The sequence below is a fragment of the Erithacus rubecula genome (genome assembly GCF_903797595.1).
Source record: "Erithacus rubecula genome assembly, chromosome: 14".
In the NCBI taxonomy this organism is placed as follows: domain Eukaryota; kingdom Metazoa; phylum Chordata; class Aves; order Passeriformes; family Muscicapidae; genus Erithacus; species Erithacus rubecula.
Window position 1 is genome coordinate 312,650 of NC_136666.1, and position 16,674 is coordinate 329,323.

The 16,674-nt window shown below is 40.0% G+C and overlaps 1 protein-coding gene and 1 long non-coding RNA gene across 2 annotated transcripts in view; both read right to left on the reverse strand.

Moving 5' to 3' along the window:
- Positions 1-580: 580 nt before the first annotated feature.
- Positions 581-5,895, reverse strand: LOC306807736. The gene is made up of 4 exons (XR_013775799.1): positions 5,374-5,895; positions 2,122-2,201; positions 1,457-1,634; positions 581-647 (listed from the first exon to the last, which is right to left on the reverse strand). It is a non-coding gene; the product is annotated as an uncharacterized lncRNA (long non-coding RNA).
- Positions 5,896-10,860: 4,965 nt separating this feature from the next.
- Positions 10,861-16,674, reverse strand: part of ACSBG1 (acyl-CoA synthetase bubblegum family member 1) — an 84,583-nt gene continuing 78,769 nt past the window's right edge. The window contains exons 22-23 of the mRNA XM_079318050.1: positions 16,429-16,624; positions 10,861-11,029 (exon numbers count right to left, since the gene is read on the reverse strand). Coding sequence (XP_079174176.1) covers positions 11,008-11,029; positions 16,429-16,624 — 218 coding nt within the window. The 3' untranslated portion in view covers positions 10,861-11,007. The remainder of the gene's footprint in view (positions 11,030-16,428; positions 16,625-16,674) is intronic.

Below are 16,674 nucleotides of genomic sequence, written 5' to 3' on the forward strand. Positions count from 1 at the left end.
AACCAACAAACAGGCAAAGTATTTTACAAATGACTGTTTCTGATGCAGCCTGACATGTCATTCTCCATCCCCCTGCCTCTCAGTCACCACAAGGTCCATGAAGAACATCACAATATTACATTTCCAGAATATACTCCTTTCTTCTATGCAAACAAGTCAGCCAAAGAATGACATGTGCTGTTTTAAGTGCTACCAACGTTTCATTCTCCAGCATTATTCTTTAAGCACTAGATGGTGCTCCATTCCTCTTGCACACTCACCATTTGTGTTCCCTTCTCAAACTGGAAAAGAGATAAAAGCTGTGCATAAGCAGGGAAGCTTAGCTGCAGTTTCTGATTCAGTAGAAAGATCTTATTTAACTTCAGTCTCATCTAACATCAGTTGAGAATATGGCTACATTACAACAGCTATACAATTTAATGAATGGCAGCACGGATTTCTAGCTGCACCTCTGTAATCTGATTTATGAAGATATCCAGGCAAGCTCAGAGTCATGTAGAAGAGTAAAACTAGACCATTTGTGAATAGAAAAGCAGAAATTACTTAACTGTGGTGAGGATCTGAGCAATCCATATGCACACTTGGCCTGACAGCATTCATGTGGATCCCCACTGGCTGGAGAGCTGCTACAGGGCATGGCAGGTTTGCTGAAGAGGAAAAGCAGAATTCTGAGTACTGTTGTAGGGATTAAATGATTAATGGGTAAGAGATATAAACAAAGACAATGACACAATTAACAAAACACAATTATTTCAGCTGCATACAGTGTAGCTTACGTCCACTTATATATATATATATTTATTTATTTATTACATAAATGGATATGCTTCCATGCCAGACTTCATTCCTTTGGAGAGCCAAATATATACATACAATAGGGACTTACAGAAGTGTCCAGTAAAAAGAAAGATTCTGTGATTACCTAGATTTACATCTGATTACAACTGCTAAATAGCAGTTATACAGCCCTTTAGTATCTTAAGTTGTGCTTACTTTCAAAATTTCAGAGGCCCAGCCAGTTTTCTCACCTGTCAATCACAATGTGCCCTTTTTTCTGATTAACTCAGTTCTTGGTACATTGTTTACACCTTTCCATTGTATTAACTGCAACCATGGAACTGCATTTCTTCAGTAGCTCCCAAACTTCCTTCTTCCCATGTGCAGTAGTTGTGGACCACTTCCCTCCCCTCCGTTTACACTGGAATAGAAACCTCATCAAAGACAGAACAGCTCACAGCTGAGCCTAAATGCTGATGTCAGATAATTGCAGTCATGGGAATATTGAGAAACCTTCACTGTCTTGTTGCAGTTGTTTTTCCCAGGAATTGCAGTAGGAACAAGCCCAGACAATGTGTGGCTGGTTCTGTACTTACAGCTACATTTTACACACAACCCCCAGTGCCACCATCACCCACTGCTGTAATTCTTACCCAGACATGCTCCTCTTATTTCTCACCATTTCACTTTGAGTGTCCACCTCACTGAGAGCTGGTTCCTCTCACCAGTCTCTAGATATTCAGCTGAGGCTTAAAGCTGCAGGGGCAAATTCAGTATAATCCACAGATGGGAGGTATGCTATGAGTGAGAAATCCATTCCATCCAGCTTCCATCTGGCATCAGTGGGAAATTGATAACTATGGAGAGCAAATCATTGCAGTGTTTGAACTTCAGCAGGATTAATTCCAGCCTAAATGCTTTGGACAGGAACTTTTCTTTTGGTGTAGACCATGAACTGCTTAACATACAGGTATTAGCTAAAAGTTACATCAGGAAGTCACACCAGCTCTTTGCAAATAAGCTTTCTCCAAATCTTTTTAATTTTTGAGTTCTTAACTGTATAACAGGTCTATTCATTGCTTTTCAAGAAATGAATCAAGTATTCTAGTAAAGGGTAATTGTATTTGTCAAAGATGAATGGGACCAAAAAACCCTACAGATGGTTAACTGAAAGACACTTATGTATTTTTAAAAAAAGAAAAAGCTATAACAGGTATAATCTGAACTAAAAATAGAGAGATTTAGCCAGACTGTTTGGTCTAGAATCCAGCTACATTTGTCACTTGAAAATTATTTTGCAGGAAATCTCTATTGCTATTTGTTTCCGCTCAAGACAAACATTACCAGAGCAGCTTTTCCTGTGGTTTTTCTGTTTTGGAACTGATGGTTTTGGCTTTGTAGAAAGGCAGGAAGCACATGGACAACTGAGGAAATACAGATTCAAGAGTAAGTCACAATATTTAAATCTGGAGCCAAACTAACCCCAAGTCCTGTTACCCAAGAAAAGGTGAGGAGAAAATTATCCCCTCGTATCTAGACAACTTTGTCCCTGTATCCAATGTTACCAGAATTATATATGCCACATTTGCAGTTGTACTTGTCAGAAAACACTGTCCATGTGCCAGTTAACACCACCAGCACTGCATTCTATTGCCTTTTGGGGTCCTGAGGAAGCCTTCACAAAAGAGAGGGAAGAGATGCCCTACTCAAAGCAATTAACAGCTCTAGCAATCCCTTTTGTTTGGAATTTTCTGAGAGCTTCACCGAGTTAACCTCCAGCATTTACCAGAACAGCTCTCCAGTCACAAGACTGCTCTGTACTGACATAACCCAGTTATTTCCTGCATGCAACATCTACATACAGAGGCAGGGCCTTTGGTGAGAAAAGGAGTATCTCAAGAATTGTATTCTGCAAAGGAAGCAGATAGGAGAGAGGGCTGGCAGGAGGGTGTTGGGAGAAGGCTGATGGAAGAACTGAAAGTCAGGAGTAATGGGGAAAACTAGGGTGGCTCATTGTCAGTGCACTGAGTGTTAGTCCAGACTCTTCAGTCCCAGTGAGGAAGCAACAAATTTACCTGAGGAAGGAGGGCAGGACATGGGCAGTTCTTGTGGAGAGCTCTACCACCACATGGATCAAGAGACAAGAAATATGTGTTCAGAGTAAAACTAAGGTATCCACTGAACAGTACAGCCTGACTGAAGCAGAACCAGCTCAGGCCAATGTTTTGGCAGGGTAATTGTGCACCCAAGTACAGGCTTGTGCTGCTGTGACTGCACTGAGGCTTTCTGGTAGCATTTTACACCAAGGTATGGTTTGATAGTTGTTATTTCTGTTATGTTCAGACATCCTCAAGGTACTGTTAGACATTTGCAGTTACAGCTGAATAAACAAGCTTAAGCAAAAGAAGAACAGAAATAACCCCCCAAAAAGACAATTTTTGGGACAAACTTAATTACACTTAATTGCACTTAATTACACTAATCTTAAAGCAGACAAAATGATGGTACTTAAAGTGGAATAACTTTTTAACCAAGAAAAGACCCTTTCTCCTGTGCTTTTAAGCAGACTCTTGATGAAAATTATACATCTTGTTCCCAGTTCAGTGATGGACAAAATACAACTCTTCTGAAAAAAAACCTCTGCAACCACACACCCATGAAAAAAAAAATAGTTGGTGGCAGAGCAGCTTGGACTCGTCTTTATAATCTATCTAAAATTTTGACCAAAGTATTTTGCATCTTCTTGTGAACTTTGTCACTAGTGTTCTGCACTTTTGCATTTCAACTGGATTGAAGACAGAAATACAATGAAGAGGAATTTCTATCCTCCAGATCCCAAAGTAGTGGGAATATTCCAGGAGCACATTTAGCTATTTCCATTCCTATCATTTGTTTTCACTGACCACATGCATTTGAAGAAGCATCAGTCCAAAATTCCATTCTCAGTGCTACTAGCCTCTGAATACACTTATTTTTGGTTTAAACAGATTCTTTTTAGCAGCTCATTATGCTCATAGATAAAAGATGCAAATCAGACAAATCATAAATCCCTGGCATGCACCACAGACAATTATAAATCACAGCTGACAACAAACCCCCAAACTTCTATTGTGAGCTAACAAAAAATCATTAGAGAAAGGATATAAATTGTTTCAGGAGTTCAAAAAAAGAAAAAAAAAAAGAAGATAATACAGGCAGCCAGCAACACTACTCCAGTGTCACCATTGGTAGAAACATAAAAGAAGGATGGTCTGAAATAGAAAGGAAGTCCCATTCACAAAAATAAAATCACCTATGAATCTTGATTTAAAATTATTGCTGGGATTGTCTTTTCCTCCTGCCCCTATAATGACCTTCTAAGACAAAAAAAGTTTAGAAATTGGCTGCTTCAGCAGTTATGGAGGTAATTGAAGATCCTGCTTGGGGGCACAATAAATTGTGAGATTTATTCTATTTATCAGCAACATGCCCTTGACTCTCTTTCCCTTGGCACATCCTTCAGTTCCCTCCTTTTTAGTGAAATAAAAAAGAATTAAAGGCCATGAAGAATCACATTTGTAGATTATTGGATCAGTCATTAATTAAATAATTCCACCTGCTTTATATGTTAGATAAATAGGATAAGGAAAGGTAGAAAGTTTTGTAGGGTTCCCAATTCAGGTCACTGAATCAAGCTTCCTGTGTTTCAACCGCATCCATAACCCACTCAGCCTCATTTTACCAAGTCAAGGTTTTTGCTAGGCTCTTCTCAGATAACAGTCTCAATTTTCCCTGGATTGTTATTCTCCAGAGAACAGCAGAGCAACTGCAGGAACACTGAGTGTTCTACCCTATCTCTGCTGAAGATATGAGTAAGAATGAACCTTCAAAGGACACACTAATGTTTTCAAATGGATATAACAAATCTCAGGTTTCTTCCCATGAGTTTAGTCAAAATATGAAAATACTGTGTAAAATGCGGTATTTCCTCTGGCTTTACCAGAACTTGTTCTGTCAAATGCTTACTCATAATGCCAAGGGCAGTGGCAATAGTGGGAAGTCTGCAGCCTCTCTGTGAATAAAATGTCCTCATTTCATGCAAGTAAATGAGAGGGAATGTTAGCTGAGTTCTGTACAGTCTTACAGGAAATAAAAACTCTGATGCCTCTGTTCTTTATGAGAACTCCAATGTTCTTTGTTTAGTTTAGTGAGGCATAGACTTTCAAACAAAATGTGTCAGTTACAAATGAAATTGCTAAGGAAAAACTTTTTTTTCATTTTTGAGTACTCTCAGATTAGCTATTGATGTTTTAATAAGCTCTTCAAAATCAAAGGGACATACTAGACATAATTACAATTCCTCTTCACTTATCTGTCGTACAAAGTTTTCATGTTTTCTTCCATTTTACATACTGTCTCATAAAGATTGAGACATTGAATTAGTTGCAGTAAATCTGTTTTCCATCTCTGCCTTTGTATTAGCATTTCTTCAGAAACAGAATAATTTATTATCTGCAGGTTTTGATTTTCTGTTTATGCATTCCATGCCAGAATAAAGCAAAATATTATTGTAATTATTTAATATTATTTTAATTATTTAAAATATTATACAAGGACCTGATCTGAAGCCTGCCTACTGAAGTGAGGAGTCCTGTGGAGAGCTGGACTCTGTGATCCTGAGGGATCAACTCAGCATTTTCTGTCATTCTCTGATTCTATAAGCAGATGTCTCAGTAGGAGATCATTTCCTTGCAGCTGGGATGGGGAAAAATCTGGTGAATATCAATTTATTTCTAAGTGCCATTGAAATAACCCTGAATATACTAATAAAAGGTCACTAATGATCAGCATGAACTCACTACCTGTGAAGTGCTGCCTCCAGGGTAATGTGAGAAACAGCCCATGACTATAACACTCATAACCAAGGGTATGAGAGGCTTATGAAAAAGCTGGATCAGGCTTCTGGACACATGAATACCTTCCCAGATTAAACTATAAACCATTTCCATCAAGTAAACAGAGCCACCTTGAACCTGCTTGCTCAGAGCTCTACATGAGGGACCAGAACGAAGTGTTCAATTACCACCCCTCCAACCAGCAGCTACCAATTGCCAGAACTTGCCAGTGTGCAGAGCACAGGCCAAGCTTGCTCCCTATTGAATTGCCCAAGTTGTGATTAAGCCCACAGCCAGGAGTTGCCTTGCTGCTGGCAGGCTGCCACATCCCCTCCTTTCATTGGAGAAAATTTACAGTCAGACAAGGCGGATTGGCCTGGTGCCCAATCCCTCTTGAGCAGAGTTAAAACACTCTGCCCTTCATTTGAAGGCACATCCGGCCCCAAGTTGCCTACGAGGAGCTAGAGAGCAGGACATGGAGAGCAGGGGATGGAGAGCAGGGACTGGAGAGCAGGATATGGAGAGCAGGGGATGGAGAACATGGGATGGACAGCAGGAAATGGTGAGTAGGGGGTGGAGAGCAGGGGCTGGAGAGCAGGAGATGGAGAACATGGGATGGAATGCAGGAGCTGGAGAGCAGGAGTTGGAGAGCAGGAGTTGGAGAGCAGGGGCTGGAGAGCAGGGGCTGGAGAGCTGGGGTTGGAGAGCAGGAGTTGGAGAACATGGGATGGAATGCAGGAGCTGGAGAGCAGGGGATGGAGAGCAGGGGATGGAGAGTAGGAGCTGGAGAGCAGGAGATGGAGAGCAGGAGATGGAGAGCAGGGGATGGAGAGCAGGGGATGGAGAGTAGAAGCTGGAGAGCAGGAGCTGGAAAGCACGGGATGGAGAGCAGGGGATGGAGAGTAGGAGCTGGAGAGCAGGAGATGGAGAGCAGGGGATGGAGAGCAGGGGATGGAGAGTAGGAGTTGGAGAGCAGAAGATGGAGAGCAGGAGCTGGAGAGCAGGGGATTGAGAGCAGGGGATGGAGAGCTGGCTACAGACAGTGCCTTGTGGTGCAGGACTCTGAGCACACAGCCACAGCCAGTTCTGTACCTGCAGAGTGGGAGCAGCAATGGGCACTCAAGGCTTTGTGCATGGGAATGCCTGGCTCTGAACTGCCCCTAGCTGGGAAGGAGCAGAGGGAAGGACTCAGCTGCACTGCAGCTGCAGAGCACCCAGGGCTGCCACCCCTGGGCTCTCCCTGCTCGTGCAAATGGGAGGCACTCAGAGGGAAAGGGCACTGGGGAATTTCAGACTGGAAAATGCCTTACAGACAAGAATGGCACAACTTACAGTTAAATAACAGCATTGCTATCTGAAATGCTGATGCTCTTTGAATTCTACCAAAATCAGTATCCTCTTTTTCCCCACCAAAGAGAACGTGATAGTTACTCAGCATCACTAACATCTCTACAAGACACCCAAAACTGCAAAACGATACAGACAAAAGAGAACATCTGTTCACTTGTCCTGTACTTCTGTCTCAGACACACATCTTCCTAAGGACATGAACAATTATAATTTCATTATCTTTAATGCATTCCTCATCAAATTTCACTCCATTGTCTGTCCCAGATGAGGTGTATTGGGAAATAACATTATAAACTCTTCTTAGTCCTCCTGCTATTTCAGCCCAAATTGATTTACTGGGAATTCTGAGACAAGCGTAATATTTCCCATCCACAAAAAAACCCTCTACTTTATATTTGGTTTTTTTAGAATATAGTCTTAACCTATTCAAGTGTCTAGAATATGAGTTTCTACAGTTTCACCAGAAAAATCCCTTTTTAATTTGTAACGTACATTTCAATTTTCAGGGACTTTATTAAAACATGTTTTTATTGATATGCTGTTGAGAAACACAAAACTTTATCTGTAATTATGTACAGTTTTAAAATCAGTAATTAACTACAGTTTCATATTTTTGTTTGTGGCATCACAGATTCTGTAGAGAATCCTGTGTTTCAGGGACATTTGAACTGTTAAATTAACAGTTAACATTTAACTGTTAAATGAAGTTATGGTTTGCTATGGTGATGTGGTGCCACCTTGTGAGGTTTCAACGTACATGCACGAGGAGATAAAAGCCCTGGGGAGAAAAGGAAAGGAGACCGTTCCTCTGTGACCACAAGAAATGGCAAGAGATTCCAACACTGAGCCTGTTGACAAAGAGGAGCATGTCAAAAAAGAGCATTCAGCATTTTCAGATTACATTAAAAGGGCATGAGAGGGCACAAAGAACTGCAGCAAAACCTCAAGTGCTTTCCCCAACACAGATCCAATTACAGACATGAGTTAATTCCACTGAAGTCAGCAGTTACTGGAGATTAATGTGGAAGTAATGGAAATCAGATTTTGCCTGCAGGCTGTTGCAAGTCTTGGCTTACAGTATTTCCTTAAAACAATGATCAACTAAATATAACCAAGTTATTCTTACTCTTTGATACTGTTTTATTTACTTTCACGACTCTTTTTTTGTCCCCAAGATGCTTTAACTGTATATAAATTAGAGATCATATGCACAGCTATTTTGATAGAGCTTTTAGGTAATGGTTTCCATTATTTTTTGTCCATTTTTGAAGAAATATAGTAATGTCTGTTTATATTTAACACTTTTCTTCAATTCAAAATGTACATTCTCTTGCTTTTGGGCCAAATCCAAAACTGGTTTAAATTCAAACCTCTTTTACTATTTCAGTTTCTTTCCACATGGCCTGGTAGTTCTTTTAGAGTGAAGCTGGTTGAAGAAACACTTGCTGGAGAATCTATCAGCTTGTGCCAGTAACACAAGTGCCAAAGGCCAGCAGGTTTGGTACCCTGTGACAGGTTAAATTTGCATCACACTTAGCTACTCATTCAACAGTCTTGCTCTAAGAAAACTGCCAGTCCCAAGACATCCAGCTCCAGACAACGGTGAAAGCACAAACACAAGGGATTCCCCAGCAATCCATCCCTCACCTTTGCCAGCAGGGGCTGGGAAGCCTCACTCACCACTAGGCAGTGCTGAAGGGCTGGATCAGTGCTGAGTGCAGGATCTCTCTCAAACGCCAGGGACTCACAGCATCGCTCAGGTTTTGTTACAGGCCATGAACGTAAGTCACAAAAATAAAGGCAGTTAGGCCAGCTGCACACATTTGTATCTGCAGTATTTTGCAAGAACTCATCTCTATGGACTCTTTCTCTAATTCCTTTTTCTCTTTGTTTCTCAGCTCAGGTGGATAACTCCAAGGTCAAACACCTGGCTGCAAGCTCAAGTGTGTCCTAAGGGCTTTGTGACCCAGGGAAGCAACATGCTGAGCACCACCAAGGCCACTCTCCTTTGGGAGGGGAGTGTGACATAACCCAGGAATGACACAGTGTCAGGAAAACAGGAATTTTAGCTGAGAACAACCTTAACACACAGAAGAATGTTGATGCTAAAAGGAACTGACCTATATCATCAGCACTAAATCCTTTTTGTCTGGATAAACTGATCCTGAATCTTGTCACCTGGTATTTTACAATATATATACATCCTAATCCTGGTGGTTTACAATACACCCTAATCATATCCTCCTACACACCTGACAAGGCTTCTAAGATTAAATGTCTCTCTTTAAATAAATTTTTTAAAAAATAGGCTGATACTTCAATTCATAGGAAGTAATTTTAACATACTCTCTCAATGCCAGTGCATTGCAAATAGTTTGAATCAGCTGATGCATCTAACTTAATCTGCTCAAAATGAAAAACAGGCTTGAATCTCTTTTTACTCAGTCAGAACTGAACATGAGGATTGATTTCTGTTAATTTTGAGTAAGGGAATTCAGGTTTTAATTCCTTTATCTAAACAGAAATCAGTAGAAGGAAGCATTAAAATGCTATAAATATCACTGAACATGATAGGTCTAAGATATGTATTACAAATAAATGTTATTTCTAACATAGTGTCATTTTCACTGTGCAATCTTAGACATCTCTGTCCTGTGTACCTTGAATGTTCACAATTTTCACTGAGGCTTTTAATGTACACACATACTGCTTGAGAAAGATTTCTTCTTTATTCAAGTGTGAAAATCTGAACAGCAAGCTACCCTGCAAGCTCCCCACACAGCAGAGTTTCTGAGGTAGATAAGCATCAGCATTCCTGCAGAAACAATAAACAGGTTAGATTCTCTACTTTAACAGTGTTTTATGTAACACATTTCATCCTATGAAAGACTTAACTTTGTAGTAATTGGTATAATGATCAGAAAGGAAATTACTATGTGGCCTAAAAATTCTCAAAGCATGACAGAATGCTTCAAAAGTTTTAATTGTGATGACTTTGATACAGAAGCCATGTAAGTGACAGAGCCCTTATATTGACTGTTAGAACAGTAATTAATATACATCTGATTGTCTTCAGGCCCCAGTACCTAAACAATACTGGAAGTAAAAAAAAACCAACCAAACAAAACAACAAAAATATCTAGCTGATTTCCAGCTGGAGGGGAAAGAGAAACATAGAACTGCATTCATGCATTTTATGGGAGAGATTGCATAGCTTGTTTAGAAAGAAAATATCTTTTCATGTCCTTAACAGTAGTTCTGTGCTTCTTCAACTTCTTCATGTGTTATAGATGACCATTCCTCCATTCAACATTATCAGCCCATAGAATGAGTAAAATGCAGGAGCCCCTTGGAGAATAAGGACACAGTTTTAACATTTATGTTGGGAAGAAGTGAATCACATACGCAGATGTAATATACAAAAGGCAAATACTTCAAGTTTTATGAGGACACAACAATCCATAAAATATTGGTTGAAGGTAAGCACCAAACCCAGCAGTTGCCGTTTCAGTGGCTGAAGGGCAAACCTGGGCTGTGGTTGTCTTCAACACTGGGAGCTTGATCTTGGCTGCAGTTCTTTCACCTCTGATATTTTCCATGCAAGATCCCAGCTGTACAACACAGTGATAGAGGCATCTCATTATTTAAGGCCCATGCTTTCTTTCAAATACTCTTGGAAAACACACCAAAGCTAATATTTCTCTCTTTTTTTTTTTTTTTGCATTTTTAAGAGCAGTATTAAATATTCATAAATATAAAAACTCTGTGGAAATACCTTTAATAATATTCTGATTCTGACTGTTTAAAAAAGGGGGAAAAGAAACGAAAAACCACAATCCAACAACCAACCATCTTTCAAATGTCCTGTAGATCACACAATGCTTCTGTCTCTTTGTGGACCAGAATTATTTCAGTACTTTCTGCAGAGTTTTAAGAAGCCCTCATTAGAGGACAAAAGCCCCTGGAGTGCCTGAGATTCAGAAAGGCTGGACTGGCAGAAACATCTTCAGATTCTTATGTGGAAAGTACTGCAAAAGAAAGGAAAAGATTAAGACATACAAACACATTTGTTACTATGCAAAAAAAAAAAAAAAAAATCCTCAAAGTACAAAAAGGAATGTGTGGGGGAAAAAAAAAAAAAACCACGAACAACTTACTTTCTTCTTTTATGCTTTGAGAAGATTTAAATCTCATGGGAGAAAATTCCATCTTCTGAAAATGGTAGCTCAAGGGCCAAGCTCAATATTGGTTTAAATCAAGTGTAAATTGATGAATTTGTGGGATCTAGGGCAGATCTAAGTGTTTCCAAATGGTACTTTTGCTTTGGCACAGCATTTGGGTCTTAACTGAGAGAAATCGGGCAGGTAAAGTTGTTTCTCTTGCTGGGACAAAGAGGTCCTGGCTGTTCTCCTCTATTTGCTCTTTAATACAGGCAAGCAGCAGGGTTTACAATGCCACAGGCTTCAGGAGAGCTCCTGAGCATCTCAGCAGGACAGGGAAAGATAATTTAAAGAGGGTGTGCTGAAGCCCCACTGCCTATAGGCAGCAACCTGCTCAGTGTCACGACAGCATCAACTGTTGCTTTCTTGACTGACTGAAATGAGAAGAGATTATAATGTATTTTTGTTTGTCAATTCTGTATTTTTGTTGCCTACACTGAAGGAAAACCTTTTTGGAACATTTGGGAGGCTGCAGACTTTCTGGATGCACACTCTTTGGATTTTGTTCTACCAAAAGAGTTCTCCAAGTTATTTACAGCTATTAGATTTGAATCAGAAATGCACTGAAGGAAGCTTGTGGTATGTATTTGGAGAAAAAATTTCATATTCACCATGGTCCCTAGGAACTTTGTCTCTAGGAGTTTATTCAATCTGGCTGAGAGTAAAAGATATGCTGAACAGCACCCTGGCACAGCAGCCTAAGCACTGGGAGAGGAAGCAGAGAGGGATGCAAATAGCACTAAGGTTTTCTAAATAAAATAATTATAAATATCTTGGTCACAATTAAAGAAATGTCTAGAGACTATATAAATCCAAGTTCTTAAAATTTAACTCCCGCGCAGGTAATATCCAGACACTAAAAATCCACCACATTGTATGTGAAAATGTACATGATTCCCCAAAAAAATCCACCCCAATGGAAACGTGTTTATTAGAAAAAAAGTCCTACTATTATCAGAGTGTCATTTTGGCCTTTGGAGATTCAGCTTTTTACTAAGAAGCAGCTGAAATACTCTGAAAAAAAAAAAAAACCTGACAAAAATTATTCCCTTCCATTGTTTCTTTGCTAAGCATCCCTTGCCAATTAGTCACTAGCTCTAATATTAGTCCTTAAGAATTAATTAATCTGCATGTTGGGACAGTCTTAGGAGATGCACATTCCCTACATTAAAGCTTCCTTTACTTCAGCATGTGGTGGTATTAGGGTCACAACACCAGCTGGTGGCTGGGTTTCAGAAATACTGCATTTCCAGTGTTTAATGTGCTGTTTCTCTGCCTGGTTCTGGCAGCTCCCAGGTACTACTAATGCCATATTCCTCTCAAACCCCATTACATATTGTTACAGAATGCTTCACCCTCAGACATTCAAATAAGCTGAAACCTCCAGGATGATTTATAAAACAATTTCCTGTGGAAAGTGTAACCAGTCTTGTAGAACAGAACACTTCGCTAGTGCCAGCTCAATCTGCCAATGCTTCCATTAAACTACAAGCAGCTTCTTAGTGATAATATTTTTGAGTGAAATAAAACTACTGGAATCAAATTTTCTGAACTAGTAAGTGTCATGATCATTTACAGTTTAGTTCAGCTCTGGGGTAACAACCAACTCTATAGATCTTCCCTGGTTAATGATCAACAGTGTATTCTTCTAGTCTGGAAAAAATTCTTCAACGACAGCAGTGCAAATCAAGCAACAGACTTTACTGCATCTTCATTTGCCTGACAGCAGCACAGAGCTGGCAAAGGTCTGTAGGAGATTAAACCTACAGGGTCATTAAGTAAAGGTTGGAGAAAGGAGGGATGAGATAAGGAAAATCAGACAGCGTAGAGTGGATGAACTTCAGTTCACAGTTGGATCATGGTACAAAGTTAATGCTGGCTATGTATGTTAAGTAGGTGTAATAATGTGACAGTTTAAAAAAACCCAACACGTGTAAAAAACAAGCTTCAAAACCTCAGTGCATGCTGCTGTAACAATCTGGCTCTCAAAGGTTTTCCACAGAGAAAAGAAGATATTCCTCCTCAGTAACTTCAAATCTCATGTTGATGATGATAGTACCTTACAGCTGCAGGAAGGTTGTCAATGTTTGCCACAAGTCAGGTGAACTGGTCCCACATAAGAGAGCAGAGAGAAAAAAGTGTCCTATGGCTTCCTACAGATCGCCTGCCCAAGCAATGGCAGAGCCAGAGATCAAACTTAACTGCCTGAATCCTACATTTCCTCCTTTTATTATATGAACAGGTGGCTTTGGTAGGGAGAAAAGGAAATGAACAGAGTTTAAACTCCTTTATTAGAGATAAAAATCATCTAGGGCCTTACAAGTTATTCAGCATTTTCAGAAGGTTCTCATACCAGGTGCCAGGATGGTATTCTGGGGTCAGATATTCAGAAATATTGACTGCCCATGGCTCCACAGCAAAATTCCTGCAAATTGCATTTTTCCAGCATCTCCAATTGCTCACTGGCAATCACTTTCAATGTGGCTACTGCTTTGGTTCCTGGGTGTTCCACTTTCACAGTGGCTGAGCAGCTGGAAGTGTAAATCATTAGACTCCTGGGCTCCCTTGAATTTAAATTCTGGAATGCATTCAACTGGGCACAAAAAGTGGAGATATGCAAAAACAAATGAAATTGTGACTATCTTGGAACATTGACGGGTTGGTATTTCTTCCACGTCTGTTCAAGATTTCAAATGGACAGTTTATATTAGATGAAAGCATGTTTTCTACCTTTTTGCAATAGTCAGAAGCTAGTTCAGTTCACCACTGGCATAGAGGGTTGGTGATCGGCTATTAAGACACTTCCTGTGCTTTGCACGCTCTGTATTAGATTACCCAGTGAAGCTGCACAGCCCTGCCTGCCCTTTGGCTGCACACAGCCCAAGGCTATCATTTAAGACAACCATTACAGCTGAAGCCTCAGAAGAGAAGAAAATCAAGGGCCAGGAATAGAGCAGGAGATGAATTCACAAAGATATAAGAAAGTACTATTTCAGTAGACTAATAGGTAATGTGTCCAAGACTGTAATGGCACCATTGAGCTTAATGAACAGGAACTGGGGGTTTTGTGGTGAGAGATCAGCTACAGGAATTGCATTCCTGTCCCATGTCACAGTGCTTGTTAAGGTTCAGTCCCAGTCAGGCTTTGGTGAACCTATTGTGGCATTAAACTTCAATGAATCTCATTCCAAAAGTCAAATCTCGCTTTAGAATGCACATTTACATAGTATTTTAAAAACTAGAATGAGTTCTTCAGAACAGGAAATTGAGTATTGACAAGTATGTCAGTCTGTGATGCAGTGCATACAGGAAAAATAGAACTAACAATGTCCTAAAAAACAAACCTTTACAGACAAAATGAACAGTAAACCACAGTAAGGCAGAGGTATCAAATTTTTCATGCAAAAATTGGTTTGGAAAAAAGTAACCTCATGACCCTGTCACTTTCTTTTCCTGCAGCTATTAACTCAGATTAAAACAGAAACCAAACTAGAGAACCTACACAATTCTCAACTCGGAGACTTTTTTCCATTACACTCTGATTTTCCACTATAGCTTCAAAGACACATGTTGCTGAACCATGAGAAATATCCGATTCTTCAGAGGATTCTAATATTTTCTTTGCATATATTTCCAGCCAAGAAATTGTTTTCTTTGTACTGTTATCTCCTCAGAAGCTGCTGTTATATAGAAATGCCTGGTCAGAGGCTCTAACCTGGTGTTTTGGTTAGGAGGTGGAAGAAGACCTTTCTCTGTATCATCAGGAGATCTTAGGCTGGAGGACTTCAGAGATTAATCTCATGACCCAGCCAAACTCCTGAACCTGAAAGGAGGGGAAGTCACAATTCCTTTTGAAGCCAGGGATGCCAAACATGTACCTTAAATATGCAGACTGCCATCCTAAACATGAAGGAGATACCTTGTCCCAGACAGGGATCCAAGTACCTGTGTTTAACCTGAGCCACTGGATGATGCTCAGTCTTCCAGTGCTTGCTAGCCTTGTCCTTGGATTTTACTGATGCTCTCCACTTTCTCTTACCTAATCTGTAATACACATCTCACTTCTTCCCACTTTTTATTCATCATCTTGCCCTGCTGAATAACCAGGACCTGGTGATTTTCACTCATTTCCTCATCTTCCCAAAACATCACCAAACTGGAAAAGAAAAATAACTGTGACAGTCATTCCAAGGCTACACTGGCAAACATTCTTGTCTGCATTTTTATCGGGAAATGACTGGACTGCACAGCATCCTCAGCTGGAATTCTCAGTCAGCAGTTTGCAAACCTCTACAACACAGCAGTAAAGTCAGTCATGACACAGGAAACTTCTGAAACTGCAGCTTTTGCTGAATCTTCAGATCTACCTTCAATTCTTCACATTTGATCACTGTTCTCTACCAGATTCGTAGGAGCAGCACGGCCTTTTGATTGATTAAAGGAAATTCTACCTGACCCCAGCAGCTTCTGCTGGGTAGCAGTAAAAAGAAAAAGTTTTCTTAGCTGGAAATAGCTGTAAACAAAATATTAGAATACCTACTGAGCTGAGCCTCACTGTAATGATGATATATGTCTTGTTCTAAAACGGTTTCTGTTGATACACTTGATTAGCCAAGGAATACCTGAGATGTATAAAAGGCATTCACATTGAGTGTGTTCTCTCCAGAAGCTGATGTTTCTCAGGGTTCACAGGAATCATGTGCTCCTGCTTTATTGTTGAATTGCTCTAATGTCTTTCATCAGATGTTTCATTTTTGAAAGAAATCATATTCTGTGTTTTGCAGAACAGTTTATCGTTCTTCAAAAACCCCTCACTTTCTCAGCAAAAAGATCTGTGTGTTTTTGTGTATATTAGTAACATGCATACATTATTTACACACATTCCTGCGCAGGCAGTTGGGTTCCTTGCTGTAGGCTTAAGAAAAACATGAATTTGAGCTGATAGTGGATCAAAATATTTTCCTGAACAGCACCAAGAGGGGTGGAGGGTCAGGAAGGGTGATAATTAAAAGTCATTGAGCTGTTAGTCTTAAGTTAGGAGAGAAATGGAATATGCCCCAGAAAAGCAAAGTTAGGAAAGAAGTCATCCCATACCAGTTCTCAACTAAAATACTTATGTCTGACACTTCTTGTATTAGACTGCATAGTGATATCCTAACAAAATACATGCAAGTATGCAAGAGACTCTCTTTTTCTTAAAATAATACCTGAGGAAGTCTGGTGCCTTGGAAATCATGTTTTCAAAATCTGCAAATCCTAATTTCCCATCACCATCCATGTCAGCCTCTTCTATGACTTTCTCACAAACCAGAGTTATTTCCTCTTCTGTCAGCTCTTCCCGGGTCAGCTTATTGAGGGTTTTTTCCAAGTCTGCTTTACAAATGAAGTTATCTGTGTTAAAATCTAAACAACAGAAAAACCAAAGATCACCAAGTGTCCCTCTCACGGACTCC